The sequence below is a fragment of the Canis lupus genome, chromosome 11, assembly GCF_048164855.1.
Source record: "Canis lupus baileyi chromosome 11, mCanLup2.hap1, whole genome shotgun sequence".
Classification (NCBI taxonomy): Eukaryota; Metazoa; Chordata; class Mammalia; order Carnivora; family Canidae; genus Canis; species Canis lupus.
Window position 1 is genome coordinate 16,142,069 of NC_132848.1, and position 26,109 is coordinate 16,168,177.

The 26,109-nt window shown below is 39.1% G+C and overlaps 1 protein-coding gene across 1 annotated transcript in view; it reads left to right on the forward strand.

Annotated features, from left to right (window-relative positions):
- Positions 1-26,109, forward strand: part of TRHDE (thyrotropin releasing hormone degrading enzyme) — a 371,390-nt gene that overhangs the window by 323,199 nt on the left and 22,082 nt on the right. Inside the window, exons 13-15 of the mRNA XM_072843285.1 lie at positions 12,140-12,287; positions 14,526-14,623; positions 15,079-15,186. Coding sequence (XP_072699386.1) covers positions 12,140-12,287; positions 14,526-14,623; positions 15,079-15,186 — 354 coding nt within the window. The remainder of the gene's footprint in view (positions 1-12,139; positions 12,288-14,525; positions 14,624-15,078; positions 15,187-26,109) is intronic.

A 26,109-nucleotide genomic window follows, 5' to 3' on the forward strand; every position in this document is an offset into this window, starting at 1 on the left:
GACATGCTAAGAGCAGTTGTGATGGAATTTAAGAGAAATATGGTTGATTGTTATCATTACTAAATGAAAGAGACTTTTTCTCCTTTGATTCACTAGAAAATGTGTAAAGAAAAACAAACAAAATGCTTGTCACATTCTGTACGATCCACGTAAGACAGATGATGGGACATTTCTCCACCTGATGGCTGCGTAAATCACCTCATTTTCATGGTTTCCACAGGGTTGGCCAACGTGCTGCCTGCCCGGCTCCCCACTTCTGATTTAAACACACGAGTCAGGATGACTTTGGAGGGTTGTGATACTCGCGGATTTATGGGCCCTTGTATGGGGGATTCTCATCACTGTACAGCAACCCTGTCGTTTTTGTGACACAGCCTGTTTGACTGGTTTGGGATTTATGATGGAAATAATTCAGAACACAGTAATAATTTTCCCTGGGCAATTACGCTACCATTTGGTACTTTGTCCCAAAGGGGAAGATGAATGCGCTGGGATCTATCCATGGGTTTAGTAGCTCCGTGGAAAGAACAAATCAAGGTCAGAATCCAAATGCAGAGTCCGTCGTTGTGGGATTCTCTTCTTCACCTTGAAGGCTTCCACGTTTCCATGGACCTTTCCAGGTTACGAAATACTCTTCCATTTCTTGTCTTTTAGCTTTCACGGTGACTCTGGGAGGTAAATACCATTTCTCTCATTTGGGAAAGAAGAAAACCAAGACTAGAAGTGTTGCCTTCCTTGAGTTGGTTATTTAGCAAATATTTATTTATTTATTTATTTTTAAGTAGGCTCCATTCCGGATGTGGGGCTTGAGTTCATGAGCCTGAGATTGTGCATCGCTTGCTCTATTGATTGAACCACCCAGACACCCCTTCAGCATATATTTTTAAACACAGACAATATGAAGGCATTTTGATGTACATTAGGGATACACAGTCCCTCCTTTTGTTTTTCCAAGCTCTTTATTATGAATAATTTCAAATATACACAAAAGCCAGTAGAAGAGTATATCCATTGCTCTGCATCAGCAATGATTAACTCATGGTCAGTCTTATTTCACCCACATCTCCATCCGGCCTTTCATACCATGTTGAAGTGATTTCCAGACATGACATCATTCCATAAAAATAATTCTCACTATATGTCTCTAACAAGTGACATTATTAAACATGGTGATCTAAAATTAACATTTCCTCAATCATATCGAAATCTAGGAAGTGTTTACTTGTCCAATTGTCTCATTAATGCCAAGTTTTATTTACAGTTTTTTCAAATTAGGAGCCAAATGATATTACTGCTTTGTGATTAATTGATGTCTCTTTTCAATCTCTTTTAAAGAGATTAAATTTCTCTTGATTGAATTTCTCTTGATTTTCCCCTTCACCTTCAAAAAAATTCTTCCCAATTGGTGAGGAATGAGGTTGTTTGTCCTACACAGTTCCTACTGTCTGGATTTTGCTGACTGCATCCTCACTGTACACCTTCCTATGTTCCTCTGTCCTCTCTATTGCTTGTGAATTGGTAATCAAATCTGGGCCTTGATCCATCACAGTTCACATTTTTAGCAAGTTTACTTCACAGTTGACATTTTATGAATGCGTAAAAGAAATAGTCATCTTTTCTTGACATTTGCAGCTGTTGCTGTTCAATGCCTAAATCTGTTGACTTACTAGAGGTTGCAAAATGGTGATTCACTGATTCTTTTTCCATTCTTAAACAAAATAGTTCTCTCCAGAGAAACTTGCCCTCCCTTACTATTTGGTGATTCAGTGATACAGTTTTTAAGGAAAGGCAAAATAAATGCCTGAATGTTTCCCTGTATTTTTTAGTTTCAAAACTAATGAGCCAGTCCTCTAGCATGCTCCACAATGACCAATTATTTTATTTTGTTTTGTTTTTAGTTAGGTACCATTTTGTCGTATGGATTCAAGTATATTTGAATAGTTTAATTATGTTGCAGTTTTTATTCTTACAAATATTCAAAATGTTCTACTAATTTTGACCATGAGTTTCTTCAAGTTGATTGCAGAGACCAGATTATTTATTTATTTATTTATTTATTTATTTATTTATTTATTTATTATTGAAGTTTGATTTGCCAACATATAGCATAACACCCAGTGCTCATCCCATCAAGTGCCCCCCTCAGTGCCCATCACCCAGTCACCCCCACCCCACACCCTCCTCCCTTTCCACCACCCCTTGTTCGTTTTCCAGAGTTATGAGTCTCTCATGTTTTGTCTCCCTTTCTGATATTTCCCACTCATTTTTTCTCTTTTCCCCTTTATTCCCTTTCACTATTTTTTATATTCCCCAAATGAATGAGACCATAGCCCAGATTTAATGGGTTGCTGTCACTTTGTACTTGTTAGATTCCCTTTGTAACACTTGTTGGCCCTTCTAAAACCTTTCCAACGTGAGTCATTATTCTCTCTGCATGGCTTGATTATACTCTCAAAAAGTGTTTTTGTTTTAAAAATGCATCCATTTTGGACTGAATCTGCCTGCTTAATTATTTCCTGTTGTGTCAGTCTAAAATTCAGACCTTAGCTGTACGTTTAGAAAATTATGTTTGGAATTATAACGGCTGAATATATGCAACGATACCTCTGTGAATAGACTGGGAATGAGATTGGCTTGGTTTTAAGAGTCCTCGTTGAGGTTTCTAAATGAGGCACACTACCAGGCCCAGGAGTATGCCTTACAGTTACATCCAGAAAGTGATTTCCCAACCCCACCCCACCCCTGGTCTGTATGTCAGTACTCAAGTCTTCACTCTTGCCCTCTCAGTCTGTGTAATGACCTGCCCACAACTTCCCATAACCTCAGTTCTTCCTTTCTTATAAGACTTTGAGATGGAAAATATCTTCCGTAGTTTGAAATACTTCCTCTTATGTAAATTAAAGGTCGTAATTGCCTTTCACTATTTTTTTTTTATTAAGTGAAAGGCAATTACGACCTTTAATTTATACGTTGGCAAATTGAACTCCAATAAAAAAATACAAAAAAATAATAACAATAAAAAATAAAGGTTGTAATTGGATATGAATACCCCTCCCTTTCTTTGATAGACCACATTCTAGTACTCTCGTTTTGCTGCATCAGCAATATCTCTGAAAGCCATGTTTTATTGCAATGCCCTCTTTATGGTAGGCATGTTGCCACTAACTGGAGTCGGTCTTTCCAGGCCAGAGTGTGGGCTAATAGAATTCTTGTCTTATGGAGATTAGACCAGGTACCCAAAGAACCCAGGGAACTAGGTGCCATGCTGAATAAAGTGGTTTTACCAGAAGTGGCCCCAAATGACCAAAATCTAAAAGCAATATCAGCAAAAAGCCCACTCAACGTCCCATTTCAAAGTCACAGCCACGGACCAAACTATTCTCTCCTTCTCAGTAGGTTCTATTACATCAAGTTTCCTTTCTAAGGCCTCCAGAGTTTATCCCCACTAGATGTGCCCTATATTCCTCTTCTCATTTTTTCCTTTTACTAGAAGATGAGAAAGGGAATACAAAATGATCCGCCAAGCCTTTTTGGTATAGTAATAAGAATATTGGTGGAGGAAGACAGGGTTCGAATACCAGTACCACCCTTATTTGCCGTATGATCCTGGAGATGGGGGTAGAATTTTGAGCCTGAATTTGGATCAGTAAAATGGGGATAGTGATGTTGCTAAGCTCAGAAGATTGTCATGAGGATTTAATAACAACGCATGTACAGCGCTTGGCAAAGGGGCCGGCAGTGTTGGTCCCCACGGGGACTGTCCACCTGTCTTCCTTTTCCTTACGCCAACTGCTGATTGATGAAGCCTGAAAACATGAACTAACTTAGATTTGCCAAGAATAACAGCATGCTATAACACTTAGCATGACCGTTCCAACTTGGGTGTTCCATCCAAAGAAAATCATTCGGAGTACAGGAAAGCATTGTGCACAAAGAGGTCCTTGCACTGCTACTCATAGATGCCCCGAACACTCAACAGTGAACTACATTTATCTTTCCCACAGAGTGTGGCTAGAACGAATCCAAAAGTAATCATGAGGAATTCCTAATAATATGGAAAATTATTATAAGTAAAATGTGAGGCTTTCATGTAGAGCATGATAAAATCTATACAAGAAGCAAAGCTTTTGATATAATACTAGACAAGAGGATGCATAGCAAGTTATTTTTTTAAAGACTTTTTAAAAGTATTTATTTAAATAATTTCTACACTCAATGTCACTTGCTCAAGAGTCTCATGCTCTTCCGAATGAGCCCAGCCAGGCACCTCCCAGTTATTTTTAAGTGGTTTGATTTCAGTATTATCTTTCTTTTTACTGGTTCCCTATTATTCACACATTTCTCAAAAAAAAGGAGCCAAATAGGAGGTTAGAAGCTCCATTGATTTATGAACTTCTTGGCTAACGATCTGATATCCTGATATCAGTTAAAATCCTGCTGGATTTTTAAATTCTTTTCACTACTGTTGTGGCTGTGTAAAAACTGGAAAATTTCATTGCCCAGGAAGCAGGATTCCATACCAAACTTAAACATTGTATTTTCCATGGAAATCAAAAGCAATATGGACTATTTTCCTGGTGGTCTTTCAGGCTGTTTTCTGTATTTAAATTCTGGAATAAATCCACTAATTAACCCAAAGTGGAATGTGCAGCTTCCAATATATAAAGTACATATTCTCTTAAAATGTGTTTGTTGCCTGAGCAATTTCGCAGTAACTTTCCCCATATCATCAGATACTAGTCGTTGTTGTTTGTTGTTGTCTAGCAATTGAGTAACGATAACTAACGCAGGGATTGAGCTTTTGGAATATTCCCCACCCCCCCACGATAACCTGCATAAAAAACTATTTCTGAAACAAATCTTGTGAGTAGCTTTAAAAGTCCTTGTCTGCTTTGACGTCAGTGGCTTCACCCCCTAGGTGCATGCTCTTCTCGCAAGCATAGCCTGCATGGGCAGGGGCCAGCTAGGGAATCGTATGGTGCTCCAGTCCCACCTGGGAGGACCACATGGCATAGTGGGGGTCTCTCTGCAGCAGCTGGAGTCCGTGCTTCAGAGCACAACTCGGGGCCTATCGTTCCCGGGTCTGAGCTTGCAGCGGCTCCATCATCCCAGGAAACCCCCCCACAGCCTTCCTGCTGAAGGGCTCTCCTTACCCAGCAGCGGCCACCTCCGCAACCCCAGCCATGAAGGCCTCCTAGCATGTCCTCCAACCTGGATCTGTCCCGGGTTGAGGCCTCCTGCCCATGCTGTGTGCCAGGAGGCCAGGGCTCTTGCCCTGTAGCCTGGCTGGTGCCTGGCCTCAGCCTCCCGGCCCCTAACACCGCTGCTTGCCCTGCAGAGCTCACGGTCCACATCGTGTGTTTCCTCACACGCCGGACTTGGCAGGACACCTGCTGTCATAGTGACACCAAAACACGTGTTAGAGGGATGGAGACAGAAAGCATCCAACTCCGGTTCAAAGTGGCATTTGGGGAGGGTTGTGGGCGAATCAGGGAGGTGCTCTCATCGGTCTTGGCTTTCAGCTCCAGCTCTATCGCTTATTAGCCAAGTGAGCTTGGCAGGTGCCTTATCCTCTTTAAATTGTAGCCTCCTTACCTAAGAGAAGGGGTGGGGGCACTTAATAGCACTGGGCCTGGAGCTTTTAAGGGCAGTAAACTAAAACCCACGTAGACCATCTTTCCTAACACCTTGCCACACAGTAAATCCTCAACGTATGATAGCTTGAATTACGTTAATAGTTAAAAAAAAAAAAAGTTTAGCCATAAATCTAAGCATGTTTTTCATTTCAGGTGAATAGCTATTATCTGTTAACTCTTCCAATTAATGACCAAAACTGACTCTGCTTTTTAAAATGATTGAGTATCCAGAGGTTCCCTGTATTTAGACAATGTCTGATTTCTTGAGAAATTATACTTGGAAATAAGGAAGCAAGTGTGTGTAGGGAAGAAAGGTTGGTTGTGGGGGTGATGGTGCAAGTCACAAAAAATTATTTCTGGATGCTTTATTTTTAATCTTCAGATCTTTCCTAAAGAAGGGACCCTAGGGATCATGTAGTTCATCCTTGGTGATTTACTGACTAGGAGAGAAGAGATTTCCAAACCCACCATCAATTTACCAGGTACATGGTCTAAAACAATGCTGTTCCTTCTAGGAGAGTATGGAAGTCATTTGCCAATGAGGAAAAAAAAAAAAAGAACAGAGATGCTTATACAATACTTTTGCTTTCTCCCTGGCTATAAAGCTATTTTATTTGGATATAAACTAGCTTATTCAAAGCTACTTAGGTAGATAGCAATGGCCTTCTTACCTTCTCTCGTGTATACTGTTAATAAGCAAAGTGACTAAAAATACTATAAATATCACTTCAGTGGGATTTTCCCATCCTGCTAGTTGGTATTTTTAACCATAGAAAATGCTTAATTTATAAAACATATATGTATATATTAAAGGGTTTTTTTTGAGATTTTACTTATTTATTCATGAGAGACACAGAGAGAGGCAGAGACACAGGCAGAGGGAGAAGCAGGCTCCATGCAGGGAGCCCGACGCGAGACTCGATCCTGGAACCCTAGGGTCATGCCCTGAGCCCAAGGCAGATGTTCCACCGCTGAGCCCCCCAGGCGCCCCTATATTAAAGTTATAATATGCTTGTAAAGTGCTCCTATTTTTAAGAATAATGACATTATTGCCAGAACTTAGTGTAAAAAAAACATTTATTGAGCATCTATTTTGTACTTGATTCTGCATTAGGCTGTGGGATGCAAAGACAGGCAAAGAGTGCTTCATTTCCTTAAAGAGCTAAGCCCCCTGAGTGAGAAAGATAATGTTATGATAAAATTATGATTACCGTCATGATAGTTATCACAAAGATCACTGTTATCAAGGTGTTATGTGAGTCCAGAAAATAGGAGCCTAAGTCCGTTTGGAAGAAGGCTTCCTGGAAGAGTAGGAACGGGGAAAGGAGGGGGGCTGTGAGAACTCTATGTTGTGCAGCTTTTGGGGTTCTAATTTCATGGGGCTACAAATAAATTACTTCTTTTCCATCTCTGCAGACATTTCTCCAATCCCTGAGTCACGTAGTTTCCCTATGAACTGACCAGATAGACAGTTGGTTGATAGAGGTACCTCCCCCATGTCTTTCCCTTTTTATTCCATGGTGCTCTGAGGACTACTGGAGTTTCCAGTCTCTAGTCCTACGATCTTCCCACAAAGAACACATAAAAGCCTTTAACAATGAATAACAAAAGGTAATAGATAAAATTGTACACTTTTTTAATTAAGCCTTTCAGTAATTGCTTTAAAAATCTGTGCCCTAAGAGACAGGTACATTTTGTGAAATATGTAGTAGGTAATTTATTGGTTTTAAATGAATATTCAATTAGCGAAACCTGGGGTATGATGCTCTGAAGAGTCTGATGGTGCTGTTTTTTTTTTTCCATGTTTCAAGCACCCAGAAGCCAAATGCTTTTCAAAAAAAACCTCATAAAATAGGTTATTTGTGTGCAAGCCACCCATCTCAGTAAATTCAAGAGTTAACATTCACAGAATTCAGAGCAGTCTTTAAAAAGTAGTTTTGGATCTTAAGTGAAAACAAAGCCAGCCAAGACCAGTGCATTTCAAAAACAGCTAATATTGTCTGGTTTTAATCTTCTTCTTATAAAAAATATACTCTCATATGTCTAAAGATATATTTCATTATAAGCTCTAGTAAACGGAAGAAGGAGGAGAGGGTGTGTGTGTATTTAGGAGGATGGGATGGGAAGAGAAACGATACAGGTGCATATGGGCAATCTTTTATCTATTTCCTTAACTTTCCTCATTTGTTTCATTTCCTCGTTATCTTTTTTGTGATTCCTAAGTTACTTTTTTAAGGATTTATTTATTTTTTAGAGAGAGTGCACAAGTGGGGAGAGGCGCAGAGGGAGAAGGAAAGAGGAAATCTTAAGCAGACTCCCCGCTGAATGAGGAGCCTGATGCAGGGCTCGATTCCATGACCTCTGAGATCATGAACTGAACCAAAATCACGAGTTGGTTGCTTACTGACTGAGCCATCCGGGCACCTCCTCCCCCCAAAAAAACTATTTCTTATGCCAACCTATACCCCAATAGTACAGAAGTTAGATGTCGTCTATAAATGCTTCCTTAGGTATCAACAAAACACACTTAGCTGTACATGAAATATTCTTTAAATTTGCTATTTTCCCCCTATTTTGTTAGCAACATTTCTCTGTGATGATGCCGATCCCGGGCGACTGCATTTTGGCATCAGGACCCTAAATGTGCTCCCTACTGGGCCAATTACTTGGAGCTAATGTAGTGTTCCATTCATTGGAGTCTACACACTTCCCCCATATTGATCGCATTATCAGTAGTAGTAATCACAGATATCATTACCAGCCAATTACACAAACACATATCTAAACTAGGTAACTTATTCACCAACATTATCTCTTGCAAGTCTTAATTCTGTAATGAAGCTGATCATCTTGTCCAATTGAGTGGAGCTACATAGTTTGATCTAGTCGGCTAAATGTGAGTGTATTGAATTATGTAGTAGGTAATTGCTTACATATGTTTGTAACAACACAAATGAGAGCAATTTGAATGTAATCTGTTTCTTATTCTATTTGAGGGCTGCATTAGAGAAGGTTAATTGCTTTAAAAAATAGGCCCAAGCATATATTTGGACCAAACACAGTAGACGTGGTTTTCCCGCTCATGTAACAATGGGCGTGAGACCTGGTACTTGAGCGTGCCATGATGCAGAGGCCCAGGTGGGTTTCTGACATATTCAGGAAAAGACTTCCAAGGTCACCCTGAGAGATTCATTTCAAGGAAAAAGGATATTGAGGAGCTGATGGGAGAGGACAGTGGGCTAACCCGCCAGTGATGAGCACTCATGCTCCATTGGCTAGATGCATAACCATTCCTAACCACCGAGAGTGGGAATTGTCATCTATTCTAGGAAGTAGAGGAGAGCATGGATTTTGGTGAGCAGTCAGCAATTTTTGCCATAAGCACTCAAAACAGAACTTGCTCTATTTCCCTATTTAATGAATACTTTACTTGGCTTGTCATTATTTTGGAACTTCTATCAGGCTTGCTTTGCTTTTACTTTCTTCACACTGTGTCAGATGTCTTCTCAAACCTAGATCCAAGCCCTGCCTCTTAGACTTATACATATTAAACGATGAAGAATGAAGAATAAAAAATTCCTCGAAAACTTTTTAAAAAGTTTTTGAAAAAAAAAAAAGACTTTTTAAAAAGATTTTATTTATTCATGAGAGACACACAGAGAGAGACAGAGACACGGGCAGAGGAAAGAAGCGAGCTCCATGCAGGGAGCCCAATGCAGGACTTGATCCCAGGACCCCAGGGTCATGACCTGAGCCACCCAGGTGCCCCTTTTTTCAGATTTTTAAACAAATAAAATATGACCATATTCTTATAATGTTTTTTCAGCAGTTTAAATTGTAGACAAGTAAGTTAGGATAAAAGATTTTGGGAACTAAAAAGAGGTTCTCCTTTTCAAATGTCTTATTTCACAGATGAGGAATTTGAGGCTTGGCACATAAATGTGTTTGTCTAATTCCATCGGATGCATTAGTAGTTCCCAGCTCTTTCTCAAATCCAAGTCTCTTCCGTAACATTATTTGTCATCTTCTTTAGTCATATTTTCTACAAAGCATAAGTCATTGAATAATGTCTATCAATTTACAGCGATGAAGTAAAATGCGATAAATTGTAACTGACCTAAGGCTAGTATGTTTAAATCTGCAATAAAATAAATCCAACAGCTCTAGATTTTCCAAACTTACTGGAAGATCCATAGTAAGTTAGCTGCTCATTCAAGGGTTTTTGTTTGTTTGTTTGTTTTTTTCTGCATTATTTTTCTTATTTCTGCAACAAAAGAACAATGGCTTCTAGATAAATCATCTACAATTCTAAAGTTATATAACCCATGGCATATAGATTATAAATTTATGATCATGCCAATTAATATTTAGAATTAAAAGTTCAGGGGAAAAAATGACAAAATCTGAAATATTGGAAAGTATATTTCTTTTAGGGAGGAAAGCCAAGTCATTATTTTTATTTAAAAAAATTATGTTGCTGGGCACCTGGGTGGCTCAGTTGGTTAGGCATCTGCCTTTGGCTAAGGTCATGATCTCAGGAGGCAGAGGTCGTGGTCTCAGTCCTGGGATGAGTCCCACATCTGGCTCCCTGCGCAGTGGCGAGTCTGCTTCTCCCTCTGCCCCTCCTCACTGCTTGTGCTCTCTCTCTGTCTCAAAAAAATAAATAAAATCTTTAAAAAATTATATTGCCTTTTCAGTGGTTAGCAGATATTTTTTAAGATTTTATTTATTTATTTGACAGAGAGAGCACCTGTGCACATGCTAGTGGGGGGCAGGGGCAAGGGGAGAAGGATGAGCAGACTCCGTGCCGAGTGGGGAGCCTGATGAGGGAAGGGAGGCTAGGTCCCGGGATCCTAGGATCACAGCCTGAGCCAAAGGCAGGCACCTGCCCCCTGAGCCACCCGAGCGCCCCCGTGGGTAGCAAGCTCTTAAAAGCAAAATGTACTTGTTATTGAGGTGCTGTGCTACCCTAACAACAAAGGGAAAATTCCTTATTTCAATGCCATTGCCATAGCCAATAAATTCATGCTTTTTCTGCAAGGATGTTCAAAATGGCAACTGTACAGGAAAAGTGGCCTAAGTCTAGATGTAATCTAAATCTGAAGGGCTCTAGGAAATTTTGAAATTATGTGGAAATTTGGGGTTAGTCCCCCCATTTGTGTTTATAGCAGACATTGACTGTGGCTGATGGGCCCATGAGTGAACCAGAATCCTTAGAGTGACACACGTTCATTTTTTAAAAAAAAATTGGAGAAAGCTGAAGCGCGGCCTTCAGAATTGGTTTTTCTCATGACCATCACAAACCTGCCGCACGTTTCCTGTCAAGTGACTTTTGCTTGTCACAGTAAGAGTTAGATAATCTGGCAAACTTAAGTGGAGAGGAGCAAAGGCTTTGCTCCCTGCCTGTCCACTGTCTCCCACGCACGAATTAAAAGGCCTATGTCTAATTTTGTAATGTCACAAAAGAACAACAGTGTGAAAAGTAGATAAAGGAGATAAGCAGGCTTTGGTTGCTTTCATTATTTACCTGGTCCCTGTGTTAAAAGTCTGCGTTCCGTTGATTATTCATGTAAAAAAAAATAATACAGCAAAACACACAGTGTTACAATGCGTATGCATCAGGGACACCGAGGCTAAGACAGACCATCTTTTAATGTATGGCGGATTGTCATTTATATTGCTTTGATTTGCAAGGATTTTATATGCAGTCTCCTGGGGAGCAGAGATATACACTTCTTTTTGGACCCTTTTTTGGATATATACTCTTTAAATATGGACAACATGTGTTCAGATCATTTTTAAAAACCTGCAGTTTCATATTCTCCAAAGACTCTGACATTGGTCCCCAAGGTGACACAGTCAAAGATTTTGAAAGAAAAATAATAAATAGGAAGAGCCTATTCTTTCAACTTTTTTTTTTTTGAATTTGGACTCTATTAAAATATAACTGAGATTTTCATAGGTGTTATGGAAACCATTTCTTTTGAAAAACGCTCAAATTGTAATATGACATAGATACAGTCAAAACTGTATGTCGCCTCTTTAGTTTGATTATTCCCTTGAAAACAATCAGCATTAAATATTACACAGAACCTACACGAAGAGCAGAGAAAATGCATTGAGAAACTAAAATTGCATTTCAGTAATCAATTATTTTCAATTTCATGTGACCTCTGAAGAGTCTCTGTGAAGGGAAATAGCTAGAGTTGATTCGATTCAAAGTCTGGAATTCTTTGCTTTTTTTAAAAAAAAATATGCATTCTGATATTTTTGTGTATGTAAATTCTTAACTCTCTAGCTCTGTATATATTAAGGCACATGGTACCCTGAGTAGGACTATATTTAAAAAGTGAGTAATTTTATTTTTATAGCCTGAGTATGGCTTCTTTATACTGTGATGAATCTTGCTTTCTGCCCTTTCTTTGCATAAGTAAAATCTTCATTTTTGCATCATCATGTATATTTTCTGCATATAATTAACATTAACTTTTTCAACTGCGCAGGGCCGGCTATTTGCCTCAGCATATCCCCCTGGAGATTATCAGATACCTGTCCGAGGAGAAGGATTTTCTTCCGTGGCACGCTGCCAGCCGAGCTCTTTACCCCCTTGATAAATTACTGGACCGCATGGAGAAATACAACGTCTTCAATGTAAAAAGACATATTTTCTTCCTTCTTATTTTCAGATGATGAACTGTTTTCTCATTTTCCACTTTATACAACTGGCCTTGACTTATTTGTGTCTCTTCTCATCTGTATTATCATTTTTTTGTCCTGATTTTCCGTGCAACGCTGATGACAATTACTTGAAGAATAAATGTAATACAAGCTAATTTTTTTTTTGATTCTGGCCCGAAAAGTGTCAATTAAGCTTAAAACGCCTCAGAATTCAAGAACAAATATACATGGCAAATCCTTAAAGTTCAAACTTACTTTCCAAGAGTTAAAGGGCTCTGTGCTCACAGAGGACTTACCCCCGGTACAGGGATCCCAGAGATCTTCACAGAATGTAGACAGTTTCAGTAAAGATTCTTAGTCATTATTTTTATCCAAAAGGGCAGAGTGAATTCAATTCACTTCCTTAATTAACAGGGATAAGATCAACATCGAGGCGAGAGCCCATTCATAATTGGGTCCAAGGGGACACAGGAGAGCAAACAATAGATAATCCAAATAGACGCCAAGACATGACAAACATTTCAAAACGTTACCTGACCAGCTTTCCTAAGCTGAGGCCTGGTGAGCCAACACTTCACGGAGGACCCCACCTGATCTAACTTAATGACTGTTTGGAATAAAATTAGGATTAAGTATGGCTCATGGGTTTTGATTCCTAAATTTCTTTTATATATGCGTGTGTGTATATATATTTATGTATGTATGTATTTATATATGTGTGTATATATGTATGTGTATACACACACATATATAAAAATCTTATATATAACATTTTTATATATAAAATTAAATTATATATTATATATAAATATATAAAAATATTTATATATAAATATATAAAATAAATTATATATTATAAATTATGTATTAAAATTTAAATAAAAATTTTACAAATAAATAAATAAATAAATAAATAAATAATTTTTTTTAAGTGGAGTTCAATTTGCCACCACTGAGGCTTTGCATTGGGCCCCTGCCTCAGGGAGCTGTAGTCCGTCCTGAGCACGGTGTGGCTCCCTTCGGGAGTTGGCCCTGTGTTGTATAAAACTATCCTCTGTCTGTGACACACTGGCTCTGCTAATTAACCTCCACGTTTGGGATTACTCGAGTCTGGATTGCCGTGGCATGAAATCGGTTTATTAGCACCCTCTGCATGGTTGGGTAGCCATCAGAGTTGCCTCTTGTCTCCTTGTTCTAAGTTTGCATGCAGACACCTCTGTTTTAACATATATCTCCTTTTTAATTGGAATAATCCTAGCTTGACTGTTCATTGTCATTAGTTTGGTCTGATCCCTTACAACAGACTTGGCAAAAAAATGTATCAGCACGCACACGGTGTGACTTTGGTCTGCGAGGGAAAGCCTTATTACACTCCTCTTGTCTCTCTAACAGAGACACTGCAGTGTTAAACCTCCGTACAAGTAGACTGCATTTTTGTTTATGTTTGTCCTTTGAAATAGTATTTTGCGTCAGATCCCTCAATTTCAGTAAAAGTTAAGAATTGCTTTTACTGTAATTTCAGTGCTTCCATTCTTTTGACAAAATTCAAGGACTGCATTAAAGTGAGGAGAGCCTATTTCACATTGCTGCTAATATTTAAATATATCATTAGCTCAATGGATTGTTTTTTTTTAAATAATAAATTTATTTTTTATTGGTGTTCAATTTGCCAGCATACAGAATAACACCCAGTGCTCAATGGATTGTTGATTTTGAAATGCCATATTTTTTTACTAAAGAGGGTTCGGTGTCTGTCAGATTCAACAATGCTGGGCTTACATAACAATTTTGCATTAAATGTGCTTTATTCACAGGAAATGCATAAATGTTAGGTGCTTCTTCCCCGCTCCCCCCAGCGAAATCTACATACATTTGCATATATGTGTGTGCGTGGGTGTCATTGTCGACATTCCTCAGTTTCCTTGCTTTGCTACAAAAATAATCATCTAAAATATTGACTAGAAGGCAAATTACTTGAATCAATAGAAAATAAAGGGTAGATGTCCACCATTGTAATTGTATTTTATCCTTATTTTCTGTATTTGAAATACTGAGGGGAATAAAATTAGAGCATTTAGCATGCCCATAATGCTGCTGACATTTTAAAGTAGGTACATTTAGAAAATATTTTAATTGTATTTCTAATTGTAATTATTAGCATGGAGACATTTGAAACTGACATGGTCTTTATTTCCCCTCACCCCCATTTAGGAATATATTTTAAAGCAAGTCGCAACAACGTACATCAAGCTGGGATGGCCAAAAAACAACTTTAATGGATCTCTTGTTCAAGCATCCTACCAACATGAGTACTGTCTTATTTTCTTACTCGCCTCTTTTCCCCCAGAGCTGCACGACAACATATGACAGGGTCCATTGCGTCTTTGGCAGCATGAAATAATCTTTCTTTCATTCTGCATCTTTCATTTCCCTTTGCTGGGAGGCCTGCTGATGGGTAGCAAGCACAGTTTCCACTACCTGGTACTGAGAATAAAAGCATGTACTAGCTATGCTTTAGTGTAAGATCTGCCTTTATTGGTAAAAGTGAGATTTGAATCCATGCCCTCCACCGTATTACTATTTCCAGAGAAGACGTGTAGTACGTGTAATTTCTCTGCTGCCTAACCATCTCTTCCTCAGCCAAATAGGATTTCTGTGTCTGAAAATTACCTTTGTGTTGATTATTTACTTATCTACTATTGATATAATGAGTTATCCTTCCTTCTCAGATACTAACACTGTTTTTCCTTTCGATGGCACCTAGAGAACTACGTAGAGAAGTTATAATGCTGGCGTGCAGTTTTGGCAACAAGCACTGTCACCAGCAGGCATCAACACTTATTTCAGATTGGATTTCCAGCAACAGGAACAGGTAAATTGAACCGAATCCTGTATTTCTGATATGATTTAGTACCGTTTTCAGATTCTCAGTTGATGTGTTGCATTTTTTAAATGGAGAAAAGCAAGACAAGAAAACACACTGCAAAACTGTGTTTCGGGTTCGTAGCTTACAAGGCAACAACGTAAAAGCCACAATACAATTACCTTTGGGAGACTTTGTGGAGTTTTAGACTTTCTTAATCTAGGTCCTTATTCTTCATACATAAGGTGTCAGCTTATTTTGAATTTGGATAGCTTTGCTCTTCCATAAGAATAAAATAATTTTATGTGGGTCACGTTCTAAGGTTCTTTATAAAGGTTGTGGTATTTATTCATAAAACAACTGCAAGCGTATGATATAAGTAAAGTGGTATAACATATGTTGATATTAAAAACCAAAAGCTAGAAAGGTTATAGAAAAGATCTTTCCTCTTTTAGTGACCCTTGACAGAGACCTTAAACTTGTATCTTATCTTGGAATTTCACAATACAGGATTTTAATACATAATGTGATGTCAAAATTGTTTAGTAGAATTACGTTTGATAAAAAATATTATACTAAATGTCACTTGCTAATGTTAATGCAAAGGCTATTAAACATAAAAATTTGAAGATCATGATCTTTTTGCTATGATTTTTTTAGACCTTCTTACGCGTCTTTGTATTTCCAAGGACTTTATGTTCTGTTTATTATACTCTGGGCCATTTCTCATCACTCCTCCCAAGTCTTTGGCCCCTGCATTAAGGAGGGTCTTATTAGAAGGGTGAGGAGCCAGGGGACTGTTTATTGACATGATTCTACTCCACATGCCGTCATGGGCTTGTCCCCGAGCTGAGTGGCTGGGATGACCCCATGGGAACAGAGAAGGAGACTTGTTCTAGGTGAATGTAGAGAACCACAGAGGGTGTAATATCTTTAAGGAACAAGTTGCTTTTTGTCTTGTCAAAAGTTACATAGGTTTAACTGTAGTATCTAAGTGACTCCAGAGCGCATTCAGGACAGCTATCCTGCTTCACAAATCTGCGAGAGAAATCCTTGTCCTTGCATTACTAAGTAATTTGTCGTACTGTGTCACTTTCTTTACCATTATCCTGTGTGCTCTTTAAAGTGAACTGTTTCTGGTCTTATCCTGAGCTAAGGAAGAAAATATATTATCACTATCATGTCTCAGTAGATCCATCACGTACGCCAAGACAGTGATTACATCTGTCCCCCGTCTTCCCTAGAAATAAAGTCTGGGGAATAAATTCTCATTTATTGACTTTTATCAATGATTATCCTTTTTTTTTTTTTTTTTTTTTTTTTGCTAAGTCTTCTGAAACATATTGAATCAAACTGGAAAATGCTCTAATAAAAACTTTATGTTCCTTTTCTCCTACCACCTTCTTCAATTCTATCACATATATTTAGGTGACGAACACATAAACATTTGTCTAAATTCAATACACTCAAAATTGTATTAGGAAACATAATCATAGGTACCTATGAGAAGAAAAGGTGAAATATATTATTTGAAGATGGTTGTCTCTGTGTTTCCCCATTTTGCTTTTTATTTGATTAGTCTTTTGTTTCATTTTGCTACAGACACATGCCTTTTCTCAGACCTGATAGTTGCATTTATTTATTTATTTATTTATTTATTTATTTATTTATTTATAGTTGCTTTTAAACCCATAAAAATATAGCTATTGGGGAAACGCTATTTTTTAAATAATTCGTTCATTGAACAAAATTTTGCAGAGCAATTCTCAATGCCAGCTGGTGACCAGAAAGCACAGAGAAGAGGGAGAGCTCAAAACTAGTAGAGAGAACAGCTCTATAACAAATAGCTGTTGCTTGAAGTAGGAGCTAAGCACAAGATCAAGAAGGGAGGGCTTACTGCCTGGGAGGAATCGCATTCACCCTCCTAAGGGGTGAGCGGGATCCTGTTGGATGGACAAGGGCAGATGGGAAGTAGGGGCAGGTGCATGAAGCCCTAAGGTGGGTGGATGAGGCTTCCAGGAAGGGAGGCACATGGACTGCTGGTTACTTTAATGTGTGTAGTAAATTTTGATTTGTGATTTTGAACAATCCATCACTTTCAAAATTCCCTTACAAATGAAAGTTCACATAGGAGGTGTCAGCTCATTTCTGTTTTGATAACTCTGCCATTGGTTGATGGCAAAATAACTAAATTTGTGTGTAATACTTTAAGGTTCTTTTATTATTTCTCATCATTTTTATATTCTCCTGCTTTCCTTTCTTCTATGAGTGGGCAAGTAAACTTGCTAAGTGGAACTAAAGCTGTGTTTACTAAGATTTGCTCAACCAACCATATGACATGTCCCTGCATATACAAGTGACCTCCCGCGGTGAGGGTACAGGGTACTCACTGAGCTACCTGTGTGTGAAGAGCAGAGATTTAACCTTATTTTTTTCAAAGACAGCTTAATAATAAAACAATAGTGTGATCCTTTCATTGATGCTCCACTTAAGTTTCCTAAATTGAGTCAAGGAAGGGGAGGGGAGAGTTTCTTTATACATGTGTCTGAAGCAACACACCAGTCAGTTATGTTTGCTTGTTTTTGTTTAACAGGAACCTTAAAAATCATCCTTTATAAAAGCTTCCAAAGCTAATGCAATAGGATAGTGTTTTGGGAGATGATGTATATTTATGCTAATAAGTCTAAAGGACAGTGAGTCATGGAAGTATCAGGGATTGCAGATCTGGGATGCTAGGCTACTTTACAGTTGGGGTGATGGGTCCAGTCAGCGAAAATAGGAATGGATTTAGGAAAATAGAATGGATGTGAAAGTTGGTGTAGGGAGGTTGCCCCCGGGTGGTTCAGTGGGTTAAGCATCTGCCTTCAGCTCAGGTCATGATCCCAGATCCTGGGATCCAGCCGCACTTGTGGGCTCTCTGCTCAGTGAGGAGTCTCTTCTTCCTCTCCTTCAGCTCCAACCCACTTGGGCTCTTTCTCTCTCTCTCTCTCAAATAAATAATAAATAAATAAGCCTTTAAAAATTCTAAAAAATAGAAAGTTGGTGTAGGGAAAGGTAGTAGAACCAAAACGTGCATTGAAAAGTTAGAGATGGTGGCAGCAGAGAGGAAAAAAAAAATCGAGGATTACAGTGGATGATAAATTGAATGAGTCGACATTCTGATCCCCGTTAATATATTCAAATGCTACAGCGTGTTGAATTGTAATGGTGATGTCATGCATAAAAACAGACGAGCTCCATTCAGGTCTCGTTAGGCTGTGATTTGGGAACTGAGTTCAGCAGAACACCACATCTCAGAAAAGAGACAAATTGCCAAGCATTCAGTAGAGAACAATACAAATGATAAAAAGATCTTGAAAACACGATCTGTGAGAGGAGGTTGTGAGACCTGAAAATTTCACTCTAAAAAAAAAAAAAAAAAGACACAGAGAAGATGATAGCCTTTTGTATGTGTGAAAAAAACATAACAAAGGGGACAGAAATTGGCTTCTTTCACTGATTGGTACAAATAAACAAGAAATAATTGGCATAAGCTTCACTGAGTAAAATATAGCGATTATTACTGTAGGTGAATTATTATTTGAAAATTTCTGTATTAAAACACTATTGAAATTGTACTGTTAACTATACGGAGATCACAATATGGTTAGATGGGTTTTTTTAAAAATAGACACTTTAATCTGAAATTAGATGTGTGTCCACAGTAACACAACCTCTTAATTTTGTGATAATTTAATTAATTTTGTGTATTATTTCTCAAATAATGTTAAAAAGTGCAATTTAAAGCCTTAAGCTAATACAGAACAAAGATTTAAAGCATTTAATTTTTAAAAGTATTCAACAGATATTGATATCCGTTCCCCAATATATTGGTAACTGGTATCATCACTCTACTTAAAAAATATCTCAAAACAGTGAAGTACCTTCTATATTCTGGGATATCACAAGTGTATATTGAAATGAAATGAATTTGAAATTTATTTTGAAAAAAAAAAAGAAAAGAAATGAATTCGAAATTCATTTTGAAAATGGAAAAATCAAGCCCATTCCATAGAATAATCATAAGTAGAGGAGCATCTCTGGAGCTTTGCAACATACGTAATACATAAACTTCACTACTCACGCCATCCATTATCATGTTATTGGTATTATTGTCTTTAATGATGGTGATCACAATGAAAAATATATTTATTTATTATGTGGTTAGTACATTTCAGGCATTGGACTAACTGCTTTTTGTGCATGATCTCATCATTTTTATTTCATTTTTGTAGAAGACAAGTCCAGAACTCACAAAGGTCATGTAACTTGCCAAGACTATATGACAATAGGCATGAATCTGGGATCCCACTCCCAGACTGCCTGCCTCCTAACCCTAAACCCACGTGACTCCGCAGTGGTATATCAAAGTACCATATATCAGTGATCTATGTTTGTTAAAAAATGATTGAATAAAGGAAGAAAGAAAAAAAATACACCCAACAGAATTCGAGTTCTCTCTGCAATGAGTATAAGCAAGTTTTATGCAGGTTGTGCTCACAACCTAAGCCTGGGGTTCTTGACTCTGCTCGTGTACAAGAGTCATGGGGAGGACCTGAGAAAGAGTTTGCTGGACCCCACCCCAGAGTTCTGATTGAGTAGGTTGAATGGGGCCCAAGAATCTGCATTCATGACAAGTTCCCGTGTGATGCTGCTGCTGCTCTGGGGACCACACTTCGGGGACTACTGATGTAGGGAAAGCCTACTGTCTTCAAAACCAAAGACACCCGTGATCAGATGACAGCTGCACACTACATGAGCTGAGGGAAATCCCTTGGTTTCATTGAATGAAAAATGGCCGTAATGTTACCAACCAAACAAGTCATGAAAATGGTACAGAAGAATGCCTGTTTATTATTTGGGATTTTATAGGAAAGCAAAAAACACTAATCATTTTTGGAGTTGCCTTCTGCTTGTTTTGACCATACAGTTGGGTGGTGTGAGCTTTAAACATGGGAAGTAGGAAGAAGTATACAACAGAGCAGTACAGGGCATGAGCATGCCTTCAATGGCACATCTTCTCTGTAAGTTTGGGGGTGATAAGCATGCCACCTGCAACCTAAAATATAAAACAAAATATCGCCCTAGAGATTCCCAAATAGGGGCATGGGGACGTTTGCCCTTCTTCTCCTGCTTGAAGAAATACTGGCTGGCTTGGCCTCTAGGTAAAGGGAGGTAAATTGGCCTCCCTCCCCTTCATCCACTGCCCATGTCCCTCCAGCAGCCATAGCTCATTGCATCTCATGGGTAAAGGACCCCAGTTTGGCAACTTTCCTTTGTGTCTCTCTCTGCCCATCAGTGTTTGCTTTTCTTGTGTGAGAACACAAAGGACGGATGGACAAAAGGCTCTTTTTGCTACAGTCTGTGCAGCTGGTTCAGAAACCTCGTGTTTCCTTCCCTTAAAAACATAGATCCTCACTTAGTGTCCATGTTTTCAAGCTATTATGGTCCCTCCCCCCCCTGCTCTTTGCATGGCTTCTCATATTCTTCTACGAGCTGCCCTACTGTATACACTAGCCAGGCCTGCCGCTTCAGCGCTCAGTGACCAGCAGATGCAGTTTGCAGACAGGTGAACCCGGCAGGGGGTCTGTATGCAGAGATGGGAAGGACAGGGCTGCCCAACCTCCGGGGGCTCGGGTGAGGAATTAGGTTCGCTCCTAGTTTGTCAGTAGACAGCTGTGGCTTTAGACCACTCAGTGTTCACTCCAAGGCTCAACCCTGTTTCTTTTTTTATTTTATTTTTTTAAGATTGATTTATTCATGAGAGACACAGAGAGAAAGAAAGAAAGAGAGAGAGAGAGAGAGAGAGAGGCAGAGACCCAGGCAGAGGGAGAAGCAGGCTCCGTGCAAGGAGCCTGATGCAGGACTCGATCCTGGGACCCCAGGGTCATGCCCTGGGCTGAAGGCAGATGCCCAACCACTGAGCCCCCTGGGCACCCCGGGTTGACCCTGTTCCTAAAACAAGGGCATTGCCCCCCAAATCCCCAGTGCTTGCATTAGGTGTCCCAGTCCCAAATCTCATACTCCCTGTCCATGAACACACGGATCATACGATCTGCTCACGATTTGTCCACTTTGGGTTGTGACCATTGCCAGATGGGTTATTGGATCACAGTTTAAAGGCTGTTTCACTCAATCACATCTCCGTGAGTCTGTGTGCAGCAGCCGGTGCGGGGCTGCCCAGCTCGGGGTGAAGGCCCTTCGCCCACGAAGCTCACCCCATTACTGAGCACGTTGAGGAGAGGTGGCTGGAGCCCGATGCACCCCAAGGCCTGTGGCCGAGGCGGAGAGAGGGTGGAGGAAAGAAGGGCCAGCTTCAAAGAAACACATGCCTGGACATGAAACGCAGGGAGGCCCTGGTGGCCTGGTGGCCTGGGGATCTGACGGGGTCAGAGGCCAGGGCCCCCAGCACCCAGAGGAGCGCTGCAGGTGTGGAGGGCATCGCTCTCTGGACAAGGGGCAGTGGGGCACTTCGTGGTCGCTGAGATGGAAAGGGCCAGAAGGGAGGGCTCAGTGGTGATTCCCTACAATGATCCAATGGAGCTTGGACATCTATACGTACGACCTGCCAACGACAACATGTTTAAGTCTCCCTCCCAAACTCCCCATTGTGCATGTAATTAATCGCAAGGGTTCACCTTGTGGTGTACCATGTATGGACATTCTTTCTAACAAAATTCTCTCAAACCCCTAAATGTACCCAATGGAAGCGAAACACCCTGTCGACTCTATTCCCACCACTTGCCATTTAAAAATATGATTTATGTTCTTCATAGTCACACATTTTATATTATTCTTTTCTTCTCCCCCAAATTATATTCTAATATGATATATCTTGCTGGGGAATCCCTTTCAGATCGCCCATCATACTCTTCTGCAGTAGGAAATTTGGACACATAACACCTACAGACACATACACACATCGTTTTTTCATGTCATAAAATCCGGCATTAATTTTTTTTTTTTCAAAATTGAGTTTTCATTGCGATGGTTACTTGTATGTTATTGATCAACATAAATACATGGCCAAATCTGATAAGTAATTTCCAAACATAAAAATTATTATATATAAACGTTAAAATTGAGATTGACTTTTTTTTTCAATCAATTCCTGTCTGCATAGACGAATATTGCTCACTACTAGAATGAGAAATATTTCACCATCAGTTTTATTTGATTCTGATCTTAAAGTCCTGAGAAACTTTATCCATAGAAATAAATAGATAGGAATGGAAGGTGTTTTGTTATAACAGTGTAACACAGGGCTTTGTCTTTCCAAGTGTCATGCCAAAAATAACAGTAATCTATCACCAAAATTTTTAAATTATCACCTGACAACTTGATTAGGCCCCTCTTCAATTTTGATGGAAGCAAAGAATTTTTTTTAAAGAATTGAAAACTCATTTTCTAGATATCCACACCGATATTAAGAGTTTTTATTTGATATTGCAGTACTGTGTGCGCTCAGAAGACGGGAGATGAATGAATGAGAAATGTACCTTCCTCCGGGAAAGTGAGGGAAAGTGGGAGAAGGGTTTTTGTGAGAAGGAAGTATCCATATGAAAGTCTAGAATGTGGACCTTGATTTCTGTGAAACTACCCATATCCTTAGATATTGTCCAAGAGGTCTCTCCTTACCGCCATACCCCATAGGAACACCCATGTCTGGGGGTAAGGAAGGCCGTGACCTAGGATGTGGGTAGAAATGGACAGAATGAGAGAGAGATTAGATTGTCTAGGGAGAGAATACAACCTACGGAGAGGGTTCAAGGTGAAGAGTTGAGAAATCCCGATATCGAATAGCTGTGTACAATCCAGACATGGGTGTGGTCCCTGAAGCCTAACGTTTACAGTGAATTCTGGAAATTGTTTTACTTTCTGCCAATTTTCATAGTTTTAAATTTATGATTAATCCTTTTCCCTATAAACACAAAATAATTTTATCTCCTTGAAAATAGAGGTCTACCTATAGATATAAATAGGTAAACACAGTGAATAGTCTAAAATATGTCTGGAATTTATTCTTATAAATATATCCCCACAAATCTGCACAATTCTTCATTTTACTGTAACCTTTTTTCTCCTTAAAAAATCCCACTCTTTGCAATCTGTGTTGCCTTATGGGATAGGCAGTCTATGTCTTAGTTGCAAAATGGTTTTTATTTATGAATTTAACTCAGAGCGTTATTTTTCTACATTAACCAAACCTGCTCTTACGAGTCAAGTTCTGCGTCTCTTTAATTCCTACTGACACCTGGCATAGACACTGTTCTTTTTTTTTTTTTTTCTTAATCAGAATAGCAGAAATCATTTCATTTTTAATTTTTAAGAGCTTAGGAAGGATGCTGTAAAAGGTACTTATGTTTTCAGTAGACTTTGTTAAATAGCTTAAAACTGATTGGCCTGTACTTCTAGTTGTTCACATTTTTGCTTCTACATGATGTAATGTAGCATCATGGACTATCATTTGTTTGCCTTGTTTTCCACTGTCCATACTTGGGGCCCTGTTGCTGGAGAACGTCACCCAAATTCTACCCTGAACATTCTTCACAGTAGACCCACTGAGGTGAGGGGGGAAAAGAGAGTGAGTTATCTACTTGGGTGTTTGTAATGCTGATTTTTAAAGAAGTTCCTTTCAGCTGGTCTCTCCCAGTGCAAAGTGTGAGCACACAAATATCTCACCTTTGGCATAAACGTGGAAAATAAACCTTAAGGGGTAGTCTCTTGCCTTCTGTCATCTTTCAGCCCGAGCAGTTGTGTTGCTCAGTAGTTACTGTTCTGCATTGTTACCTGTGTAAACGTAGCACCGAGACCTGGGGGTTGCTCGCAGAACTACTTACAGCAGAACGTGTGGCATGGGAACCTCTAGAATCATTGACAATTACCATCAAAACCATCTCCTCATTAACATCTTATCTACGTATACTTGTGGGTCTTCAAAGCTAAAACACATTTATTATGCTGTTTCCTTCCCTCGTGACAGATGCGGGGTTACGGGGTGACGTTCATCAGTTCACCTTTGGATAATGGGATATCTGGTTAATAGTCAACAGTCGACTTGGTTCTTAGCTTTCAGCTTTATTTCTACAATATAGTAGTATTGCCTGTTTCTTCCATGGTAATAGATCGACTTAATCTAATCAATATTAACTCAGACTCTTACAGTACTTGATTCACGCACCACATAAATCTTGAGCCTCTGCTGCTCCTCGGGCATTGTAGTAAGAGACACCTGGGATCCAAGGACACAGTTTCTGCCCTCTTGGAGCTTATGGTCTGCTGGGGTAGACTGAGACCAATCGGGCGTCATACAGCCCCTTAGATGGTGACGGTACTCAGAAGCCAACAGGAAAATTTTTAAGAAAAGGACAAATTGTCCAGTCAGTGAGATTGACGTTCCTGCAGAGTGACAGCCGACCTGAGGCCTACGGGAAAAATACACATCCGTCAGGCACAGGGAGAAAGGAGATGTTGCCCAAAAGAACTGCGTAAAGAATGGCCTTCTTCCGCAAGGCCATTTCTCAGGATGAAAGTCTTGGTACTTCCCAGGAGCGTAACTATTGGTGCAGACTCTGTACTGACCCAAGGACATCCTCTGGAAGCCTTGCGATTTTTTTTTTTCAGTTAATCATGTTTGTTCTGTTTTTATTTGCTGAGAAGAGCAAAAATCCCAGTTAATTGATTATGTGCCTTCATCAAAGCTTTAGGGAACCTGTCTTCTAAAATCAGAGTATAGTCACCAAACGAAAGTATTTTGCAAAAGCTACGTAGAAGCAAAGTGATCTGTGAGATGTCGTAGGCGTGCTTGCTGTCTGAATCAACCCAGTTGTGAATTCCTTTGTCAAACTAGAATTTGCCACCATAACCAGTGACCCTCCGTGATTTACCATTTGGGACACAGAGGTCATCTAGTGAGGTTACTCCAGGAGTGGCTACACCTATGTACAAGATAGGGCTTCATTGTCCCTCTTTCCTAACCTTCTCTGGAATCCCACTGAGATGCCCCTTTCCCTTGCCATTTGGAGAATTCAAAACATGCTAGCTTAGTTCAGTCCATCATGGAATAAATATTTGACTAAATGACCTACTTGAGGGACTAACTCATCTGGATGTTTTTTTTTTTTTTTTTTTTTTTTTTTTTTTAATTTACTTCGTGGTGTAGCAGGGACTTTCATTGCCTCAAGAGCTAATGTAACATCAGTAAATGCAGATTTCTATATATTTCCATGTAGTCATATTTGGTTTCTAATCTAAATACACTAATGATTTTATATTCTAATTTAAAACACCAAAATAATTCTGCAATTGTTTTCTTTTTTCCTGACATTTTAGTTTTTTTTTTTAATTATATTACAGTCATGCATAGAGGTAAATAGTCAATAGTATTTTTTAAAGGTATTTTAATTTTTATAGAAACATTTTGCAGGTGACTTAATTTAACTGTTTTACTTTTCAGTATGATTGGTTTTCCCCCCATTTCTCCCAATAGTAATTTTCTTATTATGCTAGTATTGTTTGCCTGACATTATATCAACTTCAGGGATAACACTATTGAACTTTTGTGGCATCTATCAGAAGATATGCTTATTGATTAGTTATAGAATAGCTCTATTTTAACCTCCTGACTGTCACAGTACAAGTGCTAAGTGAATATGGATTTCCATGGGCAACTAACTCCGGGAGTAGTGTTGATTAAGTCTCAGTAGTGATCACTATTATTTACTAAGCCAGAGCTGGAGCATCAACAAAAATATTTGCAGCTTCCAAAACATTTTTACTTATTCTCAGAGAGTAGAATATACTAATGGATTCAGATTCAGGTTTATTAAAACTGCTATCAACCACTATAAAGACAAAATTTGCTCCGCATTTTCCAAAAATAGTATATACACT